Source organism: Micromys minutus, assembly GCF_963924665.1.
Source record: "Micromys minutus genome assembly, chromosome: 6".
NCBI classification, from domain to species: Eukaryota; Metazoa; Chordata; class Mammalia; order Rodentia; family Muridae; genus Micromys; species Micromys minutus.
The window spans coordinates 47,388,798-47,412,441 of NC_137975.1; the positions used below are offsets into that span (position 1 = coordinate 47,388,798).

General features: G+C 39.6%; 1 protein-coding gene across 10 annotated transcripts in view; it reads right to left on the reverse strand.

Annotated features, from left to right (window-relative positions):
- CACNB2 (calcium voltage-gated channel auxiliary subunit beta 2) overlaps positions 1–23,644 on the reverse strand; it is a gene marked incomplete at both ends in the record, with an annotated part of 343,951 nt that overhangs the window by 213,525 nt on the left and 106,782 nt on the right. For 4 of the 10 annotated variants that reach the window (XM_080917891.1, XM_080917892.1, XM_080917899.1 and 1 more), the window contains one exon: positions 11,455–11,502. The exons of the other annotated variants lie outside the window; for them this stretch is intronic. In XM_080917891.1, coding sequence (XP_080774017.1) covers positions 11,455–11,502 — 48 coding nt within the window. Of the gene's footprint in view, positions 1–11,454; positions 11,503–23,644 lie in introns of those variants that run through there. 10 annotated transcript variants of the gene reach the window in all.

A 23,644-nucleotide genomic window follows, 5' to 3' on the forward strand; every position in this document is an offset into this window, starting at 1 on the left:
CAAAGAACACTTGGGTTTTCCTTTGAGAGACCGTTGTCCTCTACTGTATGCTGGTGGGGGTGTCACTCAAGTGGCTTTTTCTTTTGGCCTGAGAAAATATACCTGCACCACTCTGATCTCTCCTCCCTTTCCCAGAAATCCAAACTTTGAATAATTGTACACAAATTGGCCTGAAGTCCAGAACTCCAGAAACCCAGCCACAGTTTCTGCCTCCAGATGCTTAGAGTCACCTTGAACCCAACTTCCAGACTTTCTGTGCTCAGTTTTACCATTGGCTAGTGGACCTCAAATAATAATGTGCATCACAATCCCACTGGGAAGATGCTAAGTCAGTAAAACACTTGCTTTGTAAGCAGGAGGACCCGAGTTTCATCCTGAGAGATCTTGTGAAAGGAAACTGGATGTGGTGTGCTTGCTTTCTCAGAGCTGGGGAGGCAGAAACAGGTGCAAGGCATCTGGTGCTCACTAGACAGTCAGCTTGCTTTACTCAGTGAGCTTTAGTTTAGTGAAAGGCCAAAGCAGACAATTCCTAAGGAATGATAGCTGAGGTTGTTGCCTATTCTCAATAGGCATGTGAATATGTACATACACCAAGGGAACACACACACACACACACACACACACACAGAGAGAGAGAGAGAGAGAGGTGGATTATTTAAAGCAAATGTCACCCCCCTGACATTTTGCAGGACTGCAGTTTACTTATTTACTTACTGACAAGATTCTATAGGATTTTCAGTATTAGTGATGAGGAATTTACTAAAAACATTGCTATAAGCTGCCAGTGAATTTTATGTTATTTAAATAGCAGAAAGGGTTATTTCTGTCACTCACCAGGAAACTTTATGATACTCAGCCTTTGCAATGCTTTAAAGAGTTGCTATAAATGCAGAAGCATGCAACCTGTAGAAGACAGAAAAAAATAGCATCTCTTTTGGTTGCATGATGTTAGTGGTGGTGGTGATGATGAAGAGGAGGACATTTCTGAGGCTGCATATTGAACCCAGGCAGGGACCTGATACATAGCTATCTTCCTACTATAATATTTCTACCCAGTCATAGGATTCTTTATTAGATACCCCCTTTTCCAGCCAGCTTATTGTATGTTTCTTAATGAGGGCATTTGCCAGTCACTAAGAATTCTGCATATTTAGTCAGACTATATACCACTCATTTTTGTATGAAAAAGACTGAAATTCATTTCTGAGAACAACAATCACTTTGTTTCTTGTTTATTGTCATCAAGGTGGGGGTAGGAATAAAAATGGATAATGAAAGAACCACAGGGAACACAGTAGCGATTTAGGTAAAATTTCAAGGACTCTCTGTGACATTACTACTAAAGAGAAAAAGGAGGAGGGATAAAGAAATGGGAGGGAGGGAAGAAAGAGAAGAGAGAAAGAAAAGGGAGAAAAAACAAAAAAGAGGAGAGAAGGCAAGCGATGGAATACACTTTGGGAGCCATGTCAAGCTGATCTGCCTTTCTCTTTTACTGGGGTTATTTAGGAGTCTGAGATTACATAAATCCTTTATTCCTTTGGTCCTGGGGAGGAGAAGGGCCACATACATATCACAAAAGTGCCAGGAAGAACAAAGGACAGTCATCACAGAAGGACGCTGCTTCGGGTGGTTCACAGAGAAGAAATGGCTGCTCTCTCAATGGAATAGCAAGAAAGACATGGAACACAGGAGTCCCGGGAAGCAGTTCTATTCAGCAGAAAGGTCACCCTGTGACTGATGGCTGCAAATCCACACAAAAGGCAGCTACCTGGTTGAGCTGGGACTTGGAAAGGAGGGGGCTGGTGATGAATGTCACAGCTCCTAAAAATGGAGCGTTATTCATGATAAAGATGCCAGAGATGCTTTTAAACACATGTAGCTATTAAACATTTGCTTCAAGGGTTCATATAAGAAACCCAGTGGTGTATTAATCAACACATTTGTGTGTGGTGTGTGCATGGGGTGTGTCTGCGAGTGCACACAACCAAGAGTGCACATACAGAGGTCAGAACAGGACTGAACATCTTCCATTGCCCTCCACCTTATGGCCTTGAAACAAGCTCTCTCACTAAACTGGAAAGTTGCTGTTTTAGAGATTATTGACCAGGGAGCTCTTGATCCTTCTATTTCTGCCCCCTTTTCTCAATACTGCGGTGCAGGTATTTGTAGCCATGCCTAGTTTTGTGTGGTTATTAAGGTTTCAAACTCAGCTCCGCATGCTTGCAATAGCAAGTACTCTTATGTACTGAGCAAGCCTTCCAGTCTTCATGATTTTATTTTTAAATGGTTATACCTAATGATAATTCAATTTTTTGAAGAACACATTTTCCTACTTTATAAACCATTTTAAAATAAAGTTCGTTTGATTTCATCAGTCAGAAGTGAGATCTCTTCTGTACTTGAAGGGCTTTTTGTTATTGGGGAGGAATCTGGTTCTTTTCATTTAATGCTTTAAATGAAATATTCCATTAAGTGGGGGAAGGAGATCAATAGAATAAACTAATGAGACAGTTTATTAACAGAGGGTGGCAGTACAAAAATAAGAATTTACTAGTATTTTGGTTAGATATTGGTTTTCTATTTATTCATTAAGTCTACTGAGAGTGTGTTCAGGGCCGAGTTCCTTGCTGGGCCACAGGATGCAGCAATGAAGGAGGCACAGAGAAAGTATGGTGGTCAGAGGAGAGCAGATACATAAAGGGCCATTATGATGAAATCAGGAGTTGCCTTTAGGAGTAAAAGCAACAAGGCTACTTAACCAAGCTTGGGTAAAAGCTTCCACTGACATTGGCCTGAGGGTAAATTGCCCTGGGCCTTGGGACTCATAATAATAATCATTATCACCAGGGCTTGAGATTGTGAAGATGCTCAGGATTAAGGTAAAGGAAGCTCACTGAGGCTTGATCACAAAGGGTCCATATGTGTTGCTCAAACTGCACTGAAGGTTTTAGAGAATGGGATCCAGCTGAAGGGTTTGAACGGAGGAAACTGACCTGTGGAGCCCTGGGACAGTTAGGACTGTACTGATGAGGAATGAAGAGAAAGATGGGAAGACTGGTCAGGACTTGGCTGTGGTCTTCTGGGAGTGAAGTAACTGGGGCTGCTTAAGAATTGAAGTCAGAGCCCAGAGTGTTCTGCCTGGATGAACTCTCTTTAGGAAAAGACAGGGACAACGAGCATGAATCTGGATCAGAGAGAAGCATTTGGTACTGTTTAACCTGCCAGTAGGGTGCAGGTGGGAATGGCTATCAGAGCGAGGAAAACACGATGACAGCATACCAGCACAACGGCACAAAATAACGGTCTTAGCAGGCAAATGAAGCTTATGACCGTGTGGTGCAGAAGAACACTTGCCTATAACATCCCATGAAGGACCAACCCCAAGAGCCAGCCAAGCCTTGTCCTTCAGTGTATTCTAAATATGCATAAATGCTAATTTCTCAAGCAAGTTTATCACCCAATACAGTTCAAGTTTACTGTTTGCTGAAGCATTAGGACATGTTAATTAAAAACAAGCATCAAATATATAAAATATATGTAATTTTATACATGAATATATAAGAGACATATACCATATTGTGTATATATACATATCACATACATATATTTATATATGTATGTGTGTGTATATCATGTTATATATGTGTATATGTATATACATGCATATATATACACACATATGGTATATATATATCTATGTATATGTATGTATATATATACATTTTCCAGTATATATATATTCATATACTGTATATACTCTACATGTTCATATACTCTCTATATATAATTTTCAGTACCACATTAACATATATGTATCATATGTAAGCATATGTATGTGTATATACACACACAAACATATATGTGTGTTTTCCTGGAAATTGAGCTAGGGACTTATGCATTCTAGGAAAACATTCTACCACTGAGCCACATCTCCAGTGCTACAATTCACTTTTTTATATTTTTATATAAATATATTTTATATTTTTATAAAGCTTTATGGGAAAAGATAAGGAATAAAGTTATTTATCACAAAATAAAACATACTTATCAAATGCTTGATTCTATACAAAGTAAGATCTCTGTCTCTTTACCCATTTGTGTGACTACACATCAGCATAGACACTGAGAACTCTTTTCATATAGTTCCAATAGCAACGGAAGCACTTTTAGGGAAAATGTTATATAATAAACATGGTCCCGAAACTTGATTTTCACATAAAATAGTCTCGGAATCTGGAATTTCTACATGTCAACTCTAGCTTCTGTAAGATCTTTAGAGCCACTGTGGTATTCTCCACTGCAGGTGACGTGTTTAGCTTCTGCAACTGTCAGACTCTGTTAAACTAAACACACATTAGTATTCCATAAACACTGTGTGTAGAGTACAGAGATTAGAGGTCTACTTCATCTTAATGTTAACAGAGACACTCAGAGGGAAGATTATGAACATGGTAATTGCTTCATGAATGAATATGACTCAGGGAGTTCTACATCAGTCTGCACACTTTACAAAGCCCCTTCCCTTTACAGCAGTAAGCACACGCTTCCCAAACTGATGGATTTTATTCAGCACAGGTGAAGGTATTCCTTGCACAGATGGCTAGGAGAAAGAAAACAGTTCCCACTGGAGTGAAGATGAGCGATTCTTTGCATAATTCTTCGGTGTGCATAATAATCACAGGGAACTATTAGCTAGCAGTCTCTCAGAAGTCCCCATTGCATGTAAAGGACTTTGGGTCCCACAGTGATGGAGCAAGTCCTCAAAAACCTTTTCAGTTTACATGATATAGATCCCTGCTTTAGAATCAGTTGTCATTCACATACAGTCCTGCCTCTCCCAGGAAAAGAGAAGTGCATGGTGACCCAGGACTTGCTGGTGAGGAGTTGAAACAAACTGGAAGTTTCAGTTCCCAAGAAATTCTCCAGCAAGCTTGTCCTGTCAGCTTCAATTGGCTAGCTGTTGATTAATTCTATTTTCCCGTCAGAGTCCCTAGATATTTATGCAATGAAATGATTATGAAATGTCCACCTTTCTCCTTCTCTAGTAATAGAATGTTGGTAGAGAGAAGCTAATAATTAAAGTTCTGAAAAATTAAATCCTCCAATACTACATGTATTGCACAGCATGTGAGCACTCAGGTGTGGTACTTCTGAGACTGAGACGTGTTGTCCCCATGTAGGCATAGACTTAAGACCATTTCATGTCCAAAAAATATGGGCATGAGTTAGCAAATAAAAAAGTAAGACATTCTGCTAACTTCAAAAACTAAGGGGTCAGAATGGCTCAGTAAGTAAATGTGCCTACTGCTAATCTGGACGAGATGAGTTAAATTCTCAGGGCTCACATGGAAGGAGAGAACCAATTTCTGAAAGTTGATTTTCATGTGAGTGTCCTTGTGTGTATACTTCCCCCCCAAACATGTAAATAAATAAGTGTAATATTAAAAGATTAAAATTTGAAGGGTAAAAAAATGAAAGATTTTAATAGAGACCGTTTAAAGATACTACAACTCATGTCTCAAATCTAGGAAGTCAGCAATATCTGATATAGAAATGTGACATAAATTTTAATTACATTCTATATATTTTGTGTGTTATGTGTGGGGCACGGGTGTCTCTGTGCTTGTATGGTGGTCCGAGAACAACATTTGGAATTGGTTCTCCCCTTCCACCATGTGGGTTCTGGGTACTGAATGGAGGTCATACAGCTTAGTGGTACATGCCTTTACTTGCTGGGCCATCTTGATGGGCTTAAACATGATTTAAGAGGTGGGTCCTAAGAACACCTTAGGATTTCCCTACATTCCTCCCATTTGGAGAAAAGCATGAGTCTTGAGTCCTGAGTAAAAAATTCCAATCAGGATATGACCTGAAGTTCCTGCTAGCAAACCATCTCTTTCAGACCTTCTCAAGTTCAATTACCATTGATTTTTATGCTCTAGAGCATTATAAAAATTACACGTTAATTAAATGTAATGATAATCCAATTATTTAAACATGGGAACAGCTTCCAAGCAAGATGAACAAAACACCTCATGTAGAGGAAGAATCATCTCATTTTGAGTCTCAGCTTGGCTGACTGTCAAGTCCTGAGCCCTTTAGCAGTACAGCTCACTGTGTGATGTCTCTCCTTGTAGTTCTTTACCTTCCCTACCCTTGAAGTTATCTTACAAATTTCTTAGTAGCATACAAAGAACTAAGCTTTATTCTGGCACCTTTCAAACACTATTGGATTTGTTGCAACTTCTTTTCTCTTCCATCAATTTTCCCTCCCTCCATTTCTCCTTTAACATTTGTTTCTTGTCTCTGGCATCCCCACCAACCACAAACTTCTCTCTTTCTCCTCAGTTATAGTCTATATTTACTCTCACAACACCTTAGTCTTACACATGAAACACCTTAGTCTTATACAAACATGAAAAGTTAGGAATGGCCGGTGGGAGAGAATGTAAGTTTTGTCCTGAGTCTGGGTCATCTCATATAGTATAATGTCTTCCAGAACCATTCACGTCCTGCAGACTTCATTTTTCTCTAGAGCTAAGTAACAACTACACATGTGAGGATATTCCATGTTTTCATGACCCATTCTCTAACACGATGTGAGACAGCCCAAACCATTAACTCTGAAAGATTGTGTACGAGGCAAGCACATTCATAGCAGACAAAGCTCTGAGTGACTAAGTCCTACTAAATGCATCAATGTAACACATGATCTCAGCTAAATACTCTAAAAATTAGAAAATAAATTACTAGAGCCTAGCACAATATCTTCTATCCAGAGATTAATTTTTTTTTATTCAGAGATTCATAAAGCATGGACAAATTTACCTCCTTCTTTAGCAAAGCTTTTTGAGTTTATTGGTAATAACCAATATTCACAGGCTACAACCAAGTCAAGAACAATCACCCACCACTGTCTTTTCTTCCTTTTCAGCTTCTCTCATATAGTTATGCCTCCTGGGTCCTACCATAGGATTGCTAAGCTTTTTAAAAGCAATTAAATAGTGGTTGGTGTACAGGTGCGACAAGCTATTTTATTGCATCTCAAATATTTAATTTTTCCCTGTGATTCTGATTATAGCAGACAATCATCAGGCTCAAAGAAGAAGAAAACTCTCTGGTATAACACTGTAAATAAATGGTCTCATTCAAATCCCTGCTTGTGCCAGGCCTAAGTCCAGTCGAAGGAGTTTCTATATAGGCACTGTCTCCCATTGATGCTAAATGCTAATTACCAGTACTTTCTTTATCAGTTCTTTTAGCCACAAAATGGCCTCAAATGACAGATAATCTAAAAGAAAAGAAGCCAGAAACTTCAACAAGTACTGCACAAAGGGTAGCCAAATGTTCCAAGCCTTCACTTTCTTAGTCACTTAGGAAATGCAACGGAAGGCCTTCAGAGGATAGTTCCATGTATAAACTGGCTCGGTTATAAAAGACAAGCAGCCAGTCCTGCAGAGTCCTGTCAGTTAGGAGTATGCACTGACTGAATGTTTTGGAAAGTTATTTGCCAGTACCCAGTGAAGATAAATATAGGTATACTGCAATCTCTGATTTGACACTTTAAACTTAAATTGAAAACCAACTGAACATTAATGTATCACAGTTGTTTAAAACCCTAATATGTACAGTAATTCAAACTGGAAGCCACCCACATGCCCATCAACAGCAAATTGAATAGGAAAATCATGGTTTAGCCCCAAACAGAATACTATATAGCCACAAGAATAAGAATGGAACTAGAACCACAGAGATCTGTCTTTAAAACAAAGGACAAGTGAGATAACCAAATGAGATGAGAAACTATATGAGTTCATTTCTATAAGATTCTGATGCAGGAAAAGTGGACCACTGTGCTAAAGTCAAGTAAATAGGTATACTATCAAAGTGGGCTATAGTGAGCAGCAGGCACATTAGAGGTATTGACAACGAATGGTTTCGTAAAAACAAAACAACAACAAACAAACAAACAAACAAAAAAACCGCAGACAACAACAGCAACCCTTCATGTGTGTGCTTATGTGCACTTATGAGTGCAGATGCCAGAAGAGACCAGAAGACCATCAGATTTCTGTAGCTAGAGATATAGGTGGTTGTAACCTGGGTACTAGGTATCAAACTCAGGTCTTCTGGAAGAGCAGTACACATTCGTAACTGCTGAGCCATCTCTCTAGCCCCAGTGCGTGGTTTCTTGACTTGAGTTCTGGCCACATTCATCAGCCTAAGCAACTTGACATTTTAGTACCTATTCTCCTGTGTATTTTACTCACAGGCTACCAGTCTCTATATTTTGAGTTTGTATTTTGAAGCATTTCAGAATTTCAGATTAAGGATGTTCCATCAGGAAAAAAAAAGTACAGATTTATTTTTCAAAATAATTTACTTTTTTTTTCAAATTTAACCAAATTTTAAATGTATCAAACCTAGAAAAACTTAAGAATGTCAAATGCTTCTACTCCTAAGCATTTCCAACAAGGTGCATTCAATCTGTACAAGTTCTGTTTCGTATCCACAGACCTATAGGTATCAATGTTGATGAAAGTTTGCCCCCTATATAAGATGGGAAGAAACTTGAATATAACCTGTGCCCATTTTCCTACATACTTCAATCACATCCAGATGATCTAGCACGTAGCAGAACAATATAATGTTGGCAGTTTATTCACTGTACTCTTGAGGAATGACAAGGGAGTAGTGCATGCTCACTACAGATGCAACCTTTTTCAAAGACTTCTGGTCCTGCTTCGAAATCCACAAATGTGGAACTTAGGAGCATAGAAATCCACCTGAACCCCAACTACATGCTCAGCAGAATGACAACCAAGCCCTTCTTCCAAAGGATGCCAATGTCAGCGTTTCCCAAGTTCTCATTAGAGCTCTCCATGTTTGAATGGACAACAGTTACTCAGTTGACAGCTTTTCGTATCATTTAATAAAGCAGCCAGGCAGTTTAGATAAATATAGGAATTGCCTGTAAGGTATAAGCCAGATTTTAAAAAAATACTGTTTAGGTATAAACAAAATAATGAAGACGAAGTTCTGAAAATAAATGATAATGTCGAATAAGAGGCTTGTGTACTGTGTCTTAGAGAGAAAAACAGGGCTTTAAGCCCACAGGCTGCACTCACTGCTCACAGGATAGGTTCTGGGTACATCAAGCCAATATTGAACAGGAGAGGAAAGCGAGCTAAATAAAATTAACCTCTATGAGAGGTAAAGAGCTAGAAATGAAGGCTGGTGGCACGTGTATATAACTTTCTTTGCTGCCCACATAATGTTACTGTACTTTCTAAAAGACAGTGTTAGAGTAGGTGGAACCCTGAACAAAGCTGTCATCTTAAAAGAAAATGGTTAAAAAAGAGAAAAAGACTCCTAGAAAACTGAACACACACACACACACACACACACACACACACCCCACTTAATAGATATCCCGTCTGAGGTACATTCCCAAGCAATCCTGTAGCTGCACAAATGTCACAGGGTATACTTACACAAACTAAGATGTATACATCACCAGGGATCCTAATCTGCCTAGACCTCTATGAAATGTTCAATCTGTCACTGACTGAAATGCAATCATGCAGTGGGTGAACATGTGTGTTACTTTATTTACATGTTTTTAATTTACAATATTACATATATATAGTTATATGTAGATATATGATTTGTATGTATATAAAAATGTTTGAACTTAAGACTGGCATGATGTCCACAAAATATTCTAAAAAAATTAATAATCCAGACTGAAGTATATGAATTTCCAATGTCTTTAAAACATAATATGCTATATATTGTTATGGCTCCTTATTCAAAGTCCAGGGTAAGAAGTTTTATAATCATAAAGAAACAAGTGTCACTCTTTTAAGTAGTGGTTCCAAACAAAAACAGAAACAAAAAACAAAGACAGATTGTAGTAATTTTACAATTTATCCTTTTTATGTGTTTACAGGTGTAACACAAAGGGGCAAAACCAAGCCAAATGTAAACCAGTCTTGAGAGTATATTTCAGAACCTATGACACACTAGGCAAACACAGCAATAGATTTCTTCAGAAATACAAAGAGCCAACTAGTCAGAGTGTCCACTAATTCATGAAAATAAAGGTTTTTAACTTGATATTATTTTCAGATTTTTACCTTTAGGCAGTTCTAAATACTTAAAAGTTTGTGGCACTTGTTTCCAAATCTTATTTTAAAATCCATTAATTTTTTTATTGGGAAAAATTCATCCATCTCTGCAGATGTCGTCCTTAAAACATTGTGGCTTACAACTACTTTTCCTCCTGACCTGTCAGCTGTTGCATTCAAAACACAAACAACACCGATAATAATTCTAAAACCCAATCAATTAAGGGAGCTTTTAAATCTCTTATTTATTCATTTAACAGTGGGAGAACTTTCCAAATCTCACAGGAATGCAAGGATCCTGTTGCCCCTCCCAGCCCTCATCTTCAACTTCATGCTTTAGAACACAGCGGATTTTGACCTTGTTTGTCTGGAGGTCTCAGATGATTCTCGTCTGCTGGCCAAACTCCCAAGGTCACAGTTTTCCTCAGTGACACCCTGAAGAATTGATTAGTGTTCATTGTCAAGTTTCCATTTGTTTTGCATCCAGGAATCTCAAGTCGGGCTTTAGCCGTTCAGCACTGCAGCTTGGCCAGCCTGCGTGAATCACCTGCTCCCTTTCATACCGTTCAGTGAGAATAAAGCGGCTGCATACAGACAGCGGCGTAGGAAAATAAAGCCAGGGCTTCCTGGCAGCCTGTCTGCTAGCACAGAAGCGCGGTGTATTTCAATTAACATCCAATGTTCTCCAGCAGTGATACTTCAGTATCTGTGAGAGTGTGCCTTTAGAATTTAATACTCAGACAGCCATTTTGCAGACACACGGCAGGTCCACAGAATCAGGGCTGTTCCGGAGAAACAGACAGGGGATGATAAAGCCGTTGGAAAGGCTGGCGTTATTGCAACAGCTTTGTCATCCATCAAACGATTATCATCTACTATTTTTCCTTAAGCTCTACAAAATAGGATTTCACATTAGCCACCGTGGCTGTCTGTAATTTGACAAACTCCCTAGTAATTCATCCCTAAAAAATAATTTCTTCTCCCATGTCGGGATTCAAATATGACAACTCCAAGCAAAAGAGGGTATCAACTGGTTTGAGCTTATACAGATATCTGAGACAATAGATACCCCCCTTACATACACACACATCCACACAGCAAACCAGTCCCCCTCCAAGTTATTTCCAACCTTATGAAAGTAACCCGGAACAAAAGGTAAACACAGAAACATCTCCAGAGAGAGTACTGTAACCCTCAGGTGCCTTGACAACTCGTGGCACAAATGATTTTCTGTTTAAAGGACCCAAAAAGCAGCAGCAGGAACCAGACAGACACAAGTTACATTTCAGTTCGCACCTCCAGCCACACAGCAACAGAAACTTACATAGGACACCCGTACTCGCCGGCGATGTACCAGCCCGCAGCACTGCATGAAGAGGTGGCAGAACGGAGTCAGAGCGTGGCTTCACCAAGCTGCACCGTGCCTCAGCTTCTCGTCACCGCCACTGTCCATTTCTCCCCACCTTCCACTCCCAGGTAAGATCCATGGGCAAATCAACACTTAGCTGCTGTCTCTAGGTAGTTTTTACAGACACTGCTGTTTTTGCAGGCATGCCAAAACTTTGTTCTCTCTGACTGCCTTTTAAATTTTTTCTTACAGGCAATTTGAGATCTTCTTTCAGAGGGGTTGCCTACTGGCAAAAATCTAGAAAAGGTAGCATTCCTTTTCCCGAAGGAGCTATTGCTAACATGGAGTTTTGCCTGTTCAGACCATCAGGATTTCTGAGCGAGGCTTTTACAGTAGCCATGCTCAACCCCAGAGACTTTCAAATCTCAGAGCCTTGCATTTCACCAGGCTGCAGTATGCTGCTTCAGAAGGGAGGAGGCCTACCCTGGCTGCTGTTTATGTGACTGTTTCTGAGACCGACACTGCTCCTGCCGCTGTTTGGCTGTTACATTGCACTCCTCACTACGCACAGCCTTGCAAGAGCATCCTTGATTCACTGGTACCTCTGTAACATTTTGGGCAAATCTGATTTGCTCTTTCTCCCTCCTCCCCTTCCACTGACAAACGAGTGAGTCTAGACTTGAGTTCACTGTAGATTCTTAGGACTCCAGAGCCACCCTCTACACTGTGAGGTGCTTTGTCCTGCAGTATGTATTTCAAAGGAATTGTAAGGAAGATTGGTGGAGTGGCCTCAGGAGGACCTGACTCACTCAGCCACTGCGGCTATACAGTTTTTCTTTCTGCTTGCCAAAGATTCATTTTCTACACTGAAGCATGTTAAGTAAGCACAACTCTGGCAGATAAAATGTGATTAGAGTCATACTTAATTAATTGGTTAAATAATATATCATCTATGATTTAGACACAATAAGCCAAATGTTTTGTAAGCCCGAGAGCTTACAAGTCAATGCTCCATGTAAACTATTACTTATACCATCCCCAAGGACACAGCTTTTCTGGCAGAGAGCAGATCTTTACATTCTTTGTCTGAGTTCTTGTACATGTCATCCCATGAAAGATGAATCATTAAGGGACTGGAGACTAAGCTATTAATTTGGATGATATCAACCATTCTAATAAGCAATGATTCATCTGACCTTTTAGTATACCACACATATTGACCCAAATTAGCTCCCACACCCAAGTCACTCCACATTACTTAAAAATGTATGCCAATTAATTTCACACCATAGTCTAAGATCAACAACCCTTGTCAGGCTCCTTAGGCCTGTGGAAAATGAGAACTTACTAATTCTCAACCTTTTGCTCATGCTTTCTTTAGAGCCTGGTTAACTGGCTCCTCCATTGCTGCTATTCGTCTTAGGCATGACTAAGAAGGTGTCTCTGCTTTAATTCAGACTTCTTATATGACTGGAAAAGGAACCAGGTAGTATAAATAATAGCCTGGACTTAACACCATCTCCAAATAAATTCTATGGCTTTATCGCATGTAAACGTCCATGTTTTTGAAAGATCCAAAAGAAAAATATGACTATAATTAGAGGTAGTTCTCAGCCCTTCGAACACTGCCACCCTTTAATACAGCACCTCCTGTTGTGGTGACTCCAAACCATAAAATTATTTATTTGTTACTTTATAACTGTAATGTTGCTACTGTTAGAAATCATAATATAAATATCTACTACACTGAATTGCTGACATGCAACCCCTGTGAAAGGTTTGACTCACCCCTCCCCCCTGGACGTGGTCATGATCCACAAGTTGAGAACTGCTGATGAAGACCTTTGATTAAGTCAGAGACATTTCTAAATTAAACTGGGAATTAACTTTTGAATTTGGTCTTCTAAAGAAGACTGACATTTTTATTTGGGCTATACAAGATATATTCCTTGTACACAGAATTTCAGTTTGATTTTTTTTGAAGAAACTTTAATAAGTATAGTAAACTCAAAGTCAAAGTTTTTATTAAAATTTTTGTACAATATAATTTGAGTTTTTGTTTTCCCTTTTCCCAACTGTGTGTGTGTGTGTGTGTGTGTGTGTGTGTGTGTGAGAGAGAGAGAGAGAGAGAGAGAGAGAGAGAGAGAGAGAGAGAGATATGGGTGGGTAGGGAGGTGGGAAGAATCAAGAGTGTTAAAAAAGCACTTTTATCTCATATTTTACAAAAACAAAGAATAGAAATGAAGTCAAAGTTAGAATAAGATGAAAACCTGGTAGAGAGTCATCCTTCCTTGAGTTTGAAATTCACTTTTTATTAAGTATGGTATTTTTAAACACAGTATGTGAGAGATTCCCCAGTTCATTAGATTCCACCTACACTGCCATTCAGGAACCCAAGAAAGAATGCCACTGAGCACCCAAAGTGGGCTCTGCAAACACCGGCTGGGGACCTTCTAGCTTCTTGGCACTGGGTTACAGTGCTATGGATAGGAAATAATAAAAGTGCATGTCATCTGTGACTCCCCTTTCTGTCTTTTCAACAGGGAGTCCATGCCACCATTTTCCTCTAAGGGTTGACATAAGGAAGGTGCCACCATAGCAAAAACAAGCTTTAGCTCTTACAACACAGCAGAGGGAAGAGAACAAAGTGACAAGGAACAATGGGAATGCCAGCCAACAGCAATGGGAACAGCTCCTAATGATCCCTCCCAGGTATGCCCAGGGCTCTGTAAAGTCAAGGATATGTGGGCTCCTTTTACAGGACAGACAGTGCTGCACCCAGTGGACAGTAAGCAGAGCAGAAATGGCAGGAAACTAGGCAGTAAATACAGCCCAAAAATTCACACACAGACTAGAAACATGCCATATCTGCTTTTGTAAAACGCACAAGCAAAACTGTGCGTAGCCTACATACTCGTGAAGACAACACCAATTGACCCAAAGTATATTTTTGGATTTGCATATTTATTTATTTTCTTGGATTGTTCTATGCGTGTGCATGTGCATGCGCCTCTCCAGCCCTTGGGCTTTTTTGGAACAGTTTCACATCACATGAGATATCCTGATTTGTTATGTGCTATGCAGACAAGGATGCCATTGCATCCCTAAGCCTCCTGCCTACAACTCCCAAGTGCTGGGGTTCCAGGTCTACATCACCACATCTGTTGCAAAGTCTTCAAATTAAATGTCGTTCTTCCAGAAATTTGGTCCTTACTTACGTGTTCAGTTTTAGAATTGAACACAGAAAATGACATGTGGACAAGGAGACATAAATTCACACTTGCGCCTTTGTCATTCATTTATCATTTCATCCACAGTAACCAGAATAAACAGAGAACTTGTACTGAGGCATATAGTTCAGCTTCCATAGCAACGGGGGTGGGGGTTGGAAGTTGGGGCAGTGCATGTGACTAGCTTCTGGCCAATGAGAAAGCCGCAAAAATGGCATATATCGATTCCATGGATGTCCTTAGAGGGACTGGATCTTGCCTTCCTCTTTCCTGCTCCCCTAACATAGACACAGTGCTGAAGCAATACAGGAAAGCCTGCCGCACATTCCAGGGACACAGCAGCAGCTTTCCAGTGTCTCAGTCGGAGCTGCTGTAGCTGGTGGAAATGGTGTGTCATTGCAGGACATTATGAAGAGAAATGTGTCTTCAGATTGTCTAAGCTACTCCTACTTTGACCTCAGCTAAAGAAATGAAACCTGTATTTTAAAAATGCCTGTGTGTATTACTGTTAGAGTGAATAATTAATTCATAGTATCCAAGGAGCATATGGAGAGGCAGGCACTGATGGGCAGAAGGAAGCAGGGAGAGTACCTAATTCCACAGCAGAGTTCAGATTTTATACAGCAGAACAGGAGAACAGCCAGAGCTGTTAAATGTGAAAATAACTGCCTATTTTTATTAACAAGTAGGAAAAACAATCCTCTCTAGATAATTTGGTCTAAAAATACAGGACTCTTTTCCCAAAACAGAAACAGATTCTCCAGTTAGAAACCTGAAGCTGCTGAGCTTACGCATTGGCAATTAGGACGTAGCCACTAAGTAATCAAATCAAATGAAGTTAATCAAATAGATTGTGATTTATGGAGCTCAAGACAAAGCGAATGAATGGTTCAATGAGGTCTTTTGTAATAATATATGGTATATTTACATTAAAATATTGTAACACAATAACAAAGAGTGAAGTAATTATAAAGAATCTCAGATATGTATCATATATATGTATGACATCAATGGCACGCCTTTTAAAATCTAAGAGGTTCACCCCTAAGTATGGCTTATGAAATATCGGGATTGTTTTGTTGTTCCTGTTGTGTGTTACTCCTAGTGACAAGAGAGAAAGTACACAGCAAATGAGGCAAATGAGACGATGCATTTGTCAGAAGAATGATACTAGAGAAATAATGTCAGCCTCGAAAGGAGATCTCCCAGCAGGTGAGAGAGACTGAAGCAGAAGGGGAGACTGAACAGCGTGTTAGCCATCCAGAGGAGCAGGAAGTCCTGACACGGAGAACTGGAAGATGGCATGAACACCTGAGTTTGGATGCTTACCCCCACATCTTGTGTTGCCATGGTGATGCCCACTCTAACAGTAGTGTAGGATGAGCAGAAGCAGAGAGAGGTGAATCCCAGGGGTTTTCTGTCTAGCCAGTCTAGCCAAACTCATAAACACTCAGTTCAGTGAGAATCCCCGTTTCACCCAAGTATGACAGAAAAGATGGAGAAATACACTAATGTTGACCTCTGGCCTTGGCATGCACATGCATGGGTTAGCATATATGAGCATACATGGGTGAGCACATCCATACACACATCTGTATAGGCATGCATAGACCACAGATATGCACACACTGAGATTCCAGCAGGCTATTACATAGTAGGGTGATTACAGATAACTATTACAGCATATTTCAGTATAACATGTTATACATGTCCATGTATTTGCTACACTTATTTATTTTTGAGCATACATGGGAATGTACATGCCACAGATTATGTATAGAAGCCAATGTACAGCTTATAGGACTCACATTTGACCTTCCTGATGTCTCCTGGGGATGAACTTAGGTTATCCAGCGTGGTGGTAAACAACTTGACCTCCTAAGTTACATTGCCAGCACCAGTTTCTATAATTTTATATATCATTTTATATGTCATACATAATTTTATAATCAGCCAAGAACAACTTTAATTTAAAAATGCCCCATTATCACCACAACCTTGAGATTCTTTCTAGAGTAGAACAGAGATCCCTTATCAAGAATGACTTTGTTTGGATGTTACAGCTCTTCTTGTGGCTGAGGTTTTACAAAGCCAATCTCCAGCCTCAGGACCAGGATTGCCTCTGTGCTCACTTCACACCCACCCATCACAGTCCAATATTACAGATGCATACATATAGCTCTTAAGTACACCAAGAAAATCAATTCCTTGCTTTCCATAAATGCAAAACAATAACACACACACACACACACACACACACACACACACACACACACACACACACACAAAACCAGACCTAGAAACAGCAACATTAAAAAGAAACCCAACAATTATCTGTCTGTTGAGTCAATATCACCTGAATGTTGTTGGGCTTGCACATGAATTTGCAGGTGCTGGTCACAATATAGGAAATAAAATACCCGACATTTTTAAATATAGGGAGGTCAAGATACAGAAAGACCATTTGAATCTATATCTACATACATACATACATACATACATACACTCACACATACACACACACAAAGTTGGACGTTAGTTGGATGAAAGTACAGAATGTAACCAAATATGTAGAACAGGTAGTCATTTGAAATTACTAAAGGAAGAAAAGGCATTTTGGGGGAGTGCTCTTTGAGCTGAGGTTGCCAAGTGGGAAGGAGTTAAGACTGAAATACAGAGAAGGGGAGGGGTTTGAGCACAGGAAGAAGCATCTACAAATGTCTCTGGCAAGGAAGGGATGATACTATTTAAGTAGCCAGAGGATCAAGTAAGAGGGAGAAAGACAAAGGCAGGTTTAGAAGGCAGTTGGTAAGCATGTCAAAACCTCTGTGCTAGGACTTTCATCTTTGTACTAAGAACAATGAGATGGTTTCATTCAGACAGTCATAGTCATCAGCAGACAGACAGCATTTAACATAAATGTTGGTAGTAAGGTTGCAGATGGGTTGAAAGATGGCTAAAAGGAAAGCAGAGAGCAGCTAGGAAATGGCATTGAACCATCTAAGCCAAAGATGATGGTGTTACCTCCTGAGGACATGGAGCAAGAGGTAAGAGGAGCAGATGAGCTGAGAGGAGTAGAACAGGAAAGTATGTTCGGAAACCACAGAGGGCAAAAAGCTTCTGGGTAAGTGCAAAAGATGGTTCCTTTTCCACATTCCGTCATCTCTGCCCATTTCTGTCCATGACTGTGTTTTAGTCTGATGGGACAAACTGGCATGCCTTCATGTGTGAGTCAGTTCTAGTCTGCTTCTTGTCCTGTTCTGACCTTTCTACCTCACTTTAGGATTCTAAGCAAGATTCTTATCAAGTCCCCTGTATCTTTGTTAATAATTTTACCTTTCCCCTGTTTCTTCTCTCTCCTTCTTGCTTTGCTTCTCCTCCTCCCTTTTTCCTCCTGCTTTTCTCTTCTTCCTCCTGTTTCCACCCCACTTCTCCTCTGGTGCATTCATGAATATGTGCACATGTGTGTACAGTAGTTCATGATGGATAGAGGTCAATAATAGGTATCTTCTGAAATTTTCTTCCACCTTGATTTTTTTGAGTCAGGGTCTCCCATTAAACCTGCAGTTTACCAATCTGGCTAAACTGGATGGCCAGAAAACCCTAGGAATCCTACTACCTTATCCTCTCAAGCATTAGGATTATAGGTATGTACCTCCATTCTTGACTTTTTACTGGGCTCAAAGGATTTTAAAGTCAGGTCCTCATATTTGCATAACAAGAATTTTACCAACTAAGCCATCTCCCCAGCCTAAATCTTTATTTCTGTACCTACCAAAAAAGCACAATTCTATTTTATTCAGCTTCAACGGGAATATATATATATATATACATACATATATATATATATATATATATATATATATATATATATAATTTTTTTTCAGATGTTTTTGCCAAGGTTTCTGTATTCCTTGATCTACTATGATGTTTGTTTCCTCAGATCAATAACCATCTTTTTCAGTAATAAGACTACACACAGGTAACAGTAGAAGTCAGCAGAATAATGCGGTAGTTCAGAGAGATGAAGTCATAGGTTCCAAACTACTGGAAGCCATGAAATGGACACTTGGCTTCCATAAACTTAGGCACTTCTAATGTTTGAAACTGACTCAACATTATCATTTACAAAGCGCATGCTTGAAAACCATGTAAATGACACTCCCCAAATCAAAACAGAAAAACTTCAGTGTTTGGGGTAAGATTATGATTTTGTATAGGGTCACATTCGTAACTCTTTGGCTTCATGTAGCCTTTGAGTCATAGGTTGGACACCTCGAAGACACACTTTATGCTGCAGCTTATTTAACACATGGTACACTTGAGTGTGATAAAACTAAGTAATCTCAATAATCCCCTCATATCTTGTAATTCAGTCACATCTAAAGGAGTTCATTCCTGCGATGAAAGTCATTTGAATCCAATGCTGTCCTTTTTCTGCCTTGCTCAAAGAAACTTGCAAAGAATGTCAAAATCCACTTCCATCCCTTTTCCTTTGAGGCTCTCAAAATTGACCCAAGGGCATGCCACTACTTTGCAACACAAAGTAGTAAAACATTTAAACATTAAGATTCACCCAGGTTCCCAACTGTGTTCCTCTGATTTGGATTTGGATTTGTAGCTTAGTGTATCTCTAACATTTCTTCATATTACTTGTTACTCAGAGTGTATGCAAGGAAAATAAGCAAACAAAGTTTCCTTTCATCTCTTTCTCCTTCTCTTGCTCAAACCCTCTCTACCCAGACTTCTGGTTTTCCCCAACAGAAATCAGGGCAACAAGGGAACATCACTACTTTCCAACTGCAAGAGAAACACTATACAAAGTCCATTATGCTAATCAGAAAGGTAATGATGGAAAACCAATTCCAAGACCATCCACTGATTAAAATTCACCATGGCTCATCCCTTTTTCCAAAAATATATTTGACCCATTCATTTTATTCATTATGGAAAGAAATACAGCCTGCATATAGCAAAGAAAATATTGGTCATTGGATTGAAAAAGGCATGTTGTTCAGATATAATATCTCATGAGCAAATCCATGATGACCACAGCATAAAATACTTCCACATGGTTATTCTAATTTCCTCTCTGATTGAAATGACCAAGAAAGAGAAATGCACATTTCCCCTTCAGTTATCACAGAACATGCTTGACAGACTCTAAGATTTTAACACACACACACAAACACACAGAGAGAGAGAGAGAGAGAGAGACAGACAGAGAGAGAGAGAGAGAGAGAGAGAGAGAGAGAGAGAGAGAGAGAGATGTCCTGCCACTGAGTCCACCATAGCATTTATTAACAAAATTACAAGTTACCCCTGTTTTGTTTTTTTTTTGTTTTTTTTTTTTTTTTTTTTTTACTTTTTGAGATTATGATATAATTATACCATTCTCCCTTTCTTTTACCTCAAACCAAATCTACTATTACAGTTTTTTTCTTGCTCTCTTTCAAATGCATGGTCCCTTTTTTATTAACTATTCATATGCACATATATCTTTATGCCTATATATTTCTAAATAAATGTGAGCTACTCAATCTGTATAATACTATTTGAATGTATGTTTGCAAGGATGGCCATTTGAAACTGCACAATCAGTTGGTGTGTGTCCTAGTTAAGGTTACTATTGCTGTGATAAGGCACTAAAACCAAAGCTTATGCTTCCACATCACTGTTCATCATTGAAGGAAGTCAGGACAGAACTCATACAAGGCAGGGACCTGGAGGCAGGAGCTGATGCAGAGGTCAAGGAGTAGTGACTTGATCCCCATGGCTTTCTTAGCCTGCTTTCTTATAAAATCCCAGACCACCTGACCAGGAATAGCCTCACCCATAAAGGGTTGGACCCTCCCACATCAATCACTAATTAAGAAAATGCCCTACAGAGTTGCCCATCACTAAATTTTATGGAGGCATTTTCTCAACTGAGGCTCTCTTCTCTCCAGTGACTCTAGTTTGTGTCAAGTTGGCATAAAGCTAGATAGCACAGTGTGCTCTTCCATAAATAAGACTAAATCCCCTGCTCTCAACACTTCTTAATTGCTTGTAGTTCTTTATGTAGAGTTAAGGGCTTGTGGTGTTTCTCCTCTATACTTTGGCATATCTACTGACATCCTTGTTCAGTTCATGTTTAGTTTGTCATGTTTGTGAAACTTTGTGAATATAGCTTATGCCATTACTAGGAGGCACAATCTTGCTATAATCCTCTCATCCTATGGCTCTTACAATCCTACACAGCTTTGATGCTATGAGTCATAACATGGCCACCTTGCCAATATAATTCTAAGTGTGCAGAACTGGTAACATACTGTGGTGGTACCTGAAAGCTCTCTAATTTGATTTATGGTCACTTGGCAAAAGGAAAATCATGCCTGGTACTAGAAATAGGCAACTATCCAAGATTAGGGAAATAAGAGATCAGAGAAGAACCTACAACTACAACTGCATTACTGAACCAGCACAATCCCTAACTACACTCTAAATATTTGTCATTTTATATACATATATGTGTAGTCATTGCTCAACAACAAGGAAACTTCTCATTGCAACAGATAGAGCCGAGTCCATCAACTACAACCAATCAAAATACAGAGCTTAGTCACAATGAATACATCTATAATCCAACTCCCATACCTAAGGCTCAGGGAACATTGTAGAAGGTGGGGTAGTAAGACTGTAAGAGACAATCCAACACTTTTTAAAAAGAGACATATTTATTTTATGTATGTATATGAGTGCTGTGTAGCTGTCTTCAGAGACACCAGAAGAGGGCATCAAATCCCATTACAGATGGTTGTGAGCAACCATGTGTTTGCTGGGATTTGAACTCAGGACCTCTGGAAGACAAGCCAGCGCTCTCAACCACTGAACCATCTCTCCAGCCCCCAATTCATTTTTTTTTAAATACTTTGCTCAAGTAGAAAAGAGAAAGAAGAATGACAGCTGACACACATGGATTCCCACTGGGCTCCAGTTCATAAATTAGACTAGGAACTTGACAAAGGTGGTTCTTAAAATTCCTGTAGCATAAGTTCCGATTTACTTCTAATGTATAAATGAAGAAACATTGTCACGTTTTTGTCACTGTGACCAACAACTGAGTAAAACAGCCTAAAAGAAAGAATTATTTAGTTTGGCTTACAGTTTCAAAAGTTTTGTTCAATCATGGCAAGGAAAATATGAAGACAGGGTAGCTTACAGGAAAAGAGGGAAAGAGGGAGAGGGGAGGAGGGGGAAAAGGAGAAGAGAAAACAGGAAGATGGAGCAGGGGGAAGCATATTGGTCTTTGCTGGCTTCCTCCTTTTTTCAGCTTTATTTCCACCCAGACCACTATGTTTGAGATGGGGCCTTCCACATTCAAGGTAGGTCTTGTATTCTTCATTAATTCACCCTGGAAATGCTAGCAGACATACCCAAGGGAGCACTAGACATAGACAAGAGAGCATTTTACTAAGAAAGCTTCAAGGCTCACTCAGTCTATTCAAGCCAACAGTCAAGATTCATCACCACACCAAAGCATTATGAGTTATTCAAAAACAGGCAGGGTAAGGTTTTCAGAATGCCAAGCTATTGTTCTTCTCCACCTTGTTCTGTGTCAGATAAAAAGTAATTTTACAAGCCAACCCTGGAGGATCACACAATAGTTTATTTACCCTCTAATAAACTGGAAGCTAGGGGCTGGAGTGATGGCACAGTGGTTAAAAGCAATGGCTGCTCTTCCAGAGGTTCTGAGTTCAAATCCTAGCAACCACATGGTGGCTCATGACTATCTATAATGAGATCTTATGCCCTCTCCAGGTATGTCTGAAGACAGTTACAGTATATTCATATACATAAAACAATAAATATTAATAAAAAATTGGCAGCCACTTTTCCCTATAGTGAACAGTCAGCCAGCTTTCACATGGCTTATTTTCTAGTAGTTTTCCAAACCATTCTTATGATCTATGAATACTCACTATCCAAACTTCTTTCTTTCCTTTTGTTGAAAAGTTTTACTCAAGGGAAAATTTATTCTATATCACTAGATCCTCCCTCTCTTGAGGTAGGGTCTCGCTATGTAGTCCGGGCTGGCCTGGAGCTTACTGTGCAGACCCAACTAGTACCATGCTATGAAAATTAACTCATCTCTCAACTATAGGAGTTATAGCAAGTGAAATTAACATAATCCATATTTTCTCTCCCTTCCTTCCCCATGCTCTTCCTTTCTGTCACCAAACATGAGAAACCATTTAAGGAAATTTGAACGAATAAAATTCGTTTGTGTTAGTATTAAAGGGTTGAATTTGGGGTTTCCACATGCTAGCCAAGTCACTTGACAGTAAGCTAAGTTCTCATGAATAAATTTAAAGCAATGTTTAAAGTATATGTAAAAGGAGTTACAATAAAAGAACAATAATGATGAAGGCGGGGCAACAGATGCAGAAATAAAGACTGGAATGCCCGTGATGACCAGTACGCTTTCTCCAGATGAGCCGTGAATCTTGCTGTAGGCTTTCTAGCAGGCAACTCAAAAAGGGAAACTCGGTCAGTTACATAATTTACTGGCCATAAGCTTAAAATAAACCCAATGCTCAGAAGCACCACACTGCTTGGCACTCACAACAGACACCAAATTCTCCTGAAGTCCCATAAAAAGGAACATCTTGTAAAGGCACAAGCAGTGTTCCTGACAGGCCTGACGGGAAATGCCACAGCAGGCTTTAGAGGGCTGTTTCTCAGACTGACCTTCGGAGGACGCTAAGTGGCTCACAGCAAATGGCATTTGGTGAGATACTCAGGGGAGTGAGGCAGGAAGAGCTTCACACTATACTCATAGGCTTGGCATGAGTCAAGTGTAAAGGGAAAGTTAGGACAAAAGGGGTGCAGAGGGTGAGCACGCTTCCTTTAGCATAAAGACTGTTAAAGAAACTAACATTGTTGGCCCCTAGATG